This window comes from Lates calcarifer, linkage group LG5 (assembly GCF_001640805.2).
Source record: "Lates calcarifer isolate ASB-BC8 linkage group LG5, TLL_Latcal_v3, whole genome shotgun sequence".
NCBI lineage: Eukaryota > Metazoa > Chordata > Actinopteri > Centropomidae > Lates > Lates calcarifer.
The window spans coordinates 28,936,996-28,942,995 of record NC_066837.1 but is presented as its reverse complement, the minus strand read 5'-3'; the positions used below and the strand labels follow the sequence as shown (position 1 = coordinate 28,942,995).

The 6,000-nt window shown below is 38.3% G+C and overlaps 1 protein-coding gene across 4 annotated transcripts in view; it reads left to right on the top strand.

The window, feature by feature from the left end:
• The first annotated feature begins 2,281 nt into the window (after window positions 1–2,281).
• LOC108900100 (glutamate receptor 2) overlaps window positions 2,282–6,000 on the top strand; it is a 104,873-nt gene continuing 101,154 nt past the window's right edge. For 3 of the 4 annotated variants that reach the window (XM_018700948.2, XM_018700946.2, XM_018700945.2), the window contains exon 1: window positions 2,282–2,568. In XM_018700948.2, the coding sequence (XP_018556464.1) occupies window positions 2,460–2,568 (109 nt within the window). In that variant the 5' untranslated portion in view covers window positions 2,282–2,459. The remainder of the gene's footprint in view (window positions 2,569–6,000) is intronic. The other variant, XM_018700947.2, reaches the window with a different exon arrangement.

The window sequence follows — 6,000 nt, the reverse complement described above, 5'->3', positions numbered from 1 at the left end:
GGAACTTGGACTCATTACAGACGTTCAAATCACTAATCAAGACCCACCTGTTCACCTTGCATTTACATAACTACAACTTTATTTAATTTACTCATTTCTTTTTACTGTTTCTCTTTTCTTTTGCTATATTGTTAAGCGTCTTTGAGTGTCTTGAAAAGCGCTATAGAAATTTGATTTATTATTATGACGACAATAATGATAAAAAATATCATTATTATTATTACTACATGCATTTTTTTCTGAGATGAGAAATGATTTTGAGCAGTTGGTTTCAGTCTCCATCCCCTCCATTTCACTGATAACTAAAAATAATAAAATATAGGCTGATGATAAGTGGAGCCAGGTGTTCAAATAGGCAGGGCAGTCAGGTGAGTGAGGACAGGGAGAAATATCTTTACACATCCGGTGGGCAGCAAGAGCAAGGCGAGTCAAGGAAGGAATATGACCATGGAACAGTGATCTGAGGCTGGAGACAGGGGCCCAGGGAAACAGAGATTGTGACTGTATCCCACCCTTGAGGAATGAATTCCAGACATCCCTATGCAAGAGAGAAGCAGGTCCAGCAGGAGGGGGTCTGGAGATTAAAAGAGCAGGGGTCCTCTGGTGTATAATATGAGGTCGTGATAAAGACAGAGTAGGGTGGACACTTCTGATGGACAGCTAAGAGGCTGGATAGACAGGTGAAACTGGTCGGGAGAACCAGGCCAGAAAGCCATAGAAAATGTAATCACTTCATCATTTTTTCCTATTGGACATTTGTGTAACATTTTGTCATAATTAGTGATATTAGTATTGAGTTATGACCAAAAACATGTTTTGTGAGGTCACATTGACCTTGACCTTTGGCCTTTGACCATCAAAATCTAACCAGGTCACCTTTGAGCCCAAGAGGAGATTTCCTTTAAGACAGATCACATTCACATAAATGGGACTAACCTTTGACCTTTTCACTTCAGTTAGTAATTTCATCCTGTTAGACAGTTGTGTGATAATTAGCATATGAGTTGCAGCACAAATGTGTAGAATTTTCCTCCACAGTGTTCCTGAGATAATATAAAATAGACATTTTTATCATTCATTTTTTCCAAAGAATAAGACTGCTTTGAAAGGAAGTTACAGTGATTAAATGGGTTCCCCTGAAATTATTCAATAAAATTAGTTAGCTTTGATTCAAGTTACATTTTATCAATGAGACTAACTCTTGATAGGCGGTGCTCTACTGTAAATAGATGAGCTCCCTCTGTAGTACAACAGGATGCTTTGTGATTGGCTGCAGCAGTGTCTCATCTCTCCCAGATTAGTGCAGTTGGAGTTAAAGGACAGTTAAGCAATATGCCCAACCTTTGTGGATCCAAGAAGAAAAAGATAGATACAGGAAATACTGGACCATTCTGATGTCTTTGACATGCTCTGTCCATGTGTCTTGTTGTCTAGGATTGTCAATATTACAGTTGTGTCCATCAACACTCATGACAAAACTGTTAGGAGAAATATGTTATTGGATGTTGAATATGTTATTTTAAGTGTGGTCTGTTTTTGATAGAACCTATAAATCTATGATAGATTAGTCTACATGAGACCATATGTTTTCTGAATTAAGATCCAGTAGGCCTCCATTTTTAGAAGAAATCTCCTCCCCTCAGGTTGGGTGTAACCCTCTCCATACCCATGAACCACAGGAGAAGCAGCTGATCTGTGATTCTTTTCTGTGCAATGTCTAACAATGGCACAATCCACGTTCCAATGCCTTAAGCCAGAAAAGAACTAAATCATTTACATTAAGATGGACTTAAGAATAACAAATGATGAAAATGAATCCATTCAGCTTTATATTGTTATATTTTCATGTAATAGTGATGCAACAGTTTTTATTTGGAAAGCAAGAAGCATTATGAATGGAAGCTCAAGTATTTTACTAACATCACTAACATATATTGATGATGCCAAAAGCTAGAATAGCATACTTGCAGAGAAAACGGATTTGAGTGGGTTTTGTGAGTGCATACGTCATAATATTTTATGATCCTTACATTGTGTAGAGTAGAGATCAGAGACATAACTAACAGCTAATTCAGATACAATTGTTGTGTGGTATCAAATTAATCATTGCATAAAAAAATATATAGTATGCTATGTGCTGGTACCGCAGTATGCATCTGTTATGATTGCATGCATGTTAACGTACTGAAATATCAGTTTCCTATAGCCTCATTTTGGTGTCATTAACGCTATTTTACATTTAGCTGTCGGCTGCTCTCGGTTCCTTCTCGTGTCTAATCGGTATTCCTTGGCAATCCTCAGCGCGCGCCCCCAGTCCAGCAGCAGCAACGGCACGCGCATCTCAAAAGAGAGGATAGGACATCCGCAGAGCTCGAGACGCTTCTGAGCGATCCTGGAATCACGCCATGAACTCGCACCGTGTGTGATGGAGGTAATGTTTCGGTAGGAACCGCTATCGTATGCTGCTGTGGCTTCGCGTGAGGAGCATTAACACCACCATGAAGCTGCTGTTAATGGTGACACTGTTGTGGCGCGAGGCATTGTGCGGATCTCCGAGCGTCCAGATCGGTAGGCTTTTAATTTCTATCACCACTCCACCGTTATGATTTTTACCTTTCTTTTTTATCTGTCCCTCAAAATTATTGTCATTGTTCACTTTACCTCTGCTTCCATTCACCGCTCTCCGTGTCTTTCTCCCATTAATGTGGGCCTCTTATCTCTGCCCTCCTTGCATCACTATCAGTAAGGAGAGGCCTCGTGACAGTACAGGGGCAGCTGGAGTGTTCTAATTATGTCAACATTCTCATCTTTTATATTTGTGTGTGTTCTTCTGTGCACGTGCATATTACCTACAGTGCAGTGTGTGGCGTGCGTGTGCGCGCATATGTATATTTATATTATGTTTATTTAAGGTGTTAAGTGGCACAAAGATGAAGGCATGTAAATTCAAAATAATTAAAATTCAGTGCTCAATTCCTTGTTGGACTTGCAAATATAGATTTATGTAATAACCCCTTGAGGATTGGATTTGCACTTGCCACTTGCATGGCACATTAAAACATATCTGACTTATAATTAGATATACCCTGCAGTTACTAAAATGTTTGTCTATTGTTAAAATTTAAATGTTACATTAGTAAAATGATTTTATATTACTTGTATTATGATGGTGATTCTTTATAATCTTTTCACATATCATTTCAAAGAACAACTTTACTTGAAAAAAGACCCAAACCAACACTGACTTGAACCCACTATCAAGTATTGCGTGTGTGTCTATCGCTTGATATATCTTCTCGGGTGTTTTAGCACTGTTCAGTTAGTGTATATTCTGGCAATCAGCTACATATGAAAATATGTTTTTTGCAACTTTTAAAGAAAATTTTTGTTTTTAAAAGTTATTTGTGTGAAACTTATAGAGAGCCCTCCGGGAACGTTCTAGAGCTGTTTTCACATACAAACCACAGAGAATGCCAGGAGTATTAAGTTTGGACATTTTCCAGAGTTGCATTTTCACACATGCAGCATACAGTCAGAGAATGTCTGTGTGAGACACATTCTTACCTACAAGAAATGTTCTGTTTGGTGTAGGTAAGTGGTGGCACCTGCAGGTAGAGTGTGCAGGAGATTGTAGCACTGCATGAGATAACGTCATCAACATGCCCACTTGCTCACTGTGGACAATTACCTGCTTTATTCACACATGGACTGTTGTATCCAGTTAATGTCTAGTGCAACTTGGACATTTGCGTTCATACATGGCTCTGACAGGTGATGTCTACAAAGATTCAGGTTTGCTGTGCATGTGTGAAAGCAGCAGAATGTTCTCTAAAATTTATATTTATAAAACAGTTGGAAGTAGAATTATGTAGTTGATAAAAGCATGTAAGTACTGTGCACTATATCATATGAACTGTAGTTTATAGCATTACACCCTCAGGATTATAGTACGCATTTTACATTATAGTACAATATATTATATATATAATGTATGTAAAGCTATATTATTATCTATATAATAATTATATAATAATAAGATGTATATAATAAATATAATACAAAGGAGTTATACAGAACTGTGCAAAAGTCGTAGGCCACCACTAGCTTTGTTGTTGTAATTTCAGAACAAAATGGCTTCTACAATCAGTATTTAGTGTGGCCTCCCTTGGCACTAAGCACATCTTGAACTCTTTTGGGGAGACTGTCTTAAAGTAATTTCTGGTAGATTATACCAGGTTTCATTCAGCACTTCACAGGGTTCATCTTTAGATTTAGGCTGTCTTTTATTTATTTCTCTGTCCAGGTGATCCCATACCACTTCTATAATATTCAGGTCCAGGTTTTATCAAAAAGGAAAGTTTTTGATAAAGCAGCAGCAAAAGTGCAGAAGGTGTCTGCCTCCCAGACCCAAACTGGAAGAAGGTTCCACAGTAGAGGAGCCTGATAGCTGAAAGCTCTGCCTCCCATTCTACTCCTGGAAACTCTCAGAACCAACAGTAAACCAGCATTCTGGGAACACAATGTTCTAGTGGGATTGTAGGGAACTATAAACTCTTTAAGCTAGGATGGTGCCTGACTATTAAATACTTTGTAAGTGAGGAGGAGGATTTTAAATCTTATTCTGATTTGACTGAGAGTCAATGTAGAGATGTTAACACAGAAGAAATATGGTCTCTTTTTCTAGTTCCTGTCAATAATTGTGCAGCAGCATTTTGGATCAATTGGAGAGTCTTTAGAGACTTATTGGGGCAGCCTGACAATAATGAATTACAATAGTCCATCCTGGAAGTAATAAATGCATGGACTAGTTTTTCAGCATCCTTTTGAGACAGAAAGTGTCTGATTTGGCAATATTACGCAGGTATAAGAAGGCCGTCCTAGAAGTTTGTTTTATGTAGGAGCTAAAGGACATATCCTGATCAAAGATAACTCCATGGTTCTTTACAGCTCCACTTTAAACTCCCACATAAAACAAACTTCATTTGCATTTGTTATTTCCAGGCTGGACTGTTGTAATTCATTATTATCAGGCTGCCCCAACAACTGTCTAAAGACTGCAGTTGCTCTAAAACGCTTTCTGCAGATATTTTTGCCTCTGGAGCTAGAGTTTGATTTGTGAGTGACAGGCCTCCTGCTCCTCCTACAACCCTGCTCAACACCTGCTGCTATTAGTGCTGCTTCTAGTATTAATGTTACTTGTAATCACTACTTTAACTGTCATTACTATTATTACCACTACCTGTACTACTGACACCAATTTATATTTTTATATGGAATCTGCATTATGCTATGTTCTCCTGTCCCTATTCTCTACCCCCCATCTCACCCCCTTTCCCATCTCTCTCTCTTTCTCAACCCAACCTGTTGAGGAAGATAGCCACCCACCCTGAGTGTGGTTCTGCTTGAGGTTTCTGCCTCTTAAATAGAAGTTTTTCCTTGCCACCATCACCTAGTGCTTGCTCATGGTGGGATCTGTTGGGTCTCTCTCTATAATTATAATAATCTAAAGACTACTGTCTAGACCTGCTCTATATGAAAAGTGCCTTGAGATTACTTTTGTTATGATTTGGTGCTATATAAATAAAATTGAATTGAATTGAACTGAATTGTTGTTAACATACAAACAGAAGCCTATCAGATACTTAGACTTAAACCAGTTTAGTGCAGTTCCTTTAATGCCAAAAAATGCTCCAGTCTCTGTAAAAGGATGTGATAGTCAGTTGTATCAAAAACAGCACTGTGATCTAACAAGACAATTACAGTGACAAGTCCGTTGTCTGATGCAATTAGGCGGTCTTTTGTGACTTCCACAAGTGCCATGTCTGTGCTATGATGAAATCTAAATCCTGACTGAAAATCTTCAAATAAACTATTCTGTGGAAAGTCACGTAACTGTTTTGCAACTTGGTGGAGGTCAATAGGAGAAAAACAGTCTAGGTTAGGTTTTATCAGCTGTTTCTAAGGGTTCCTGTGTTTTGAAATAAATCACTAGTGGTTGAG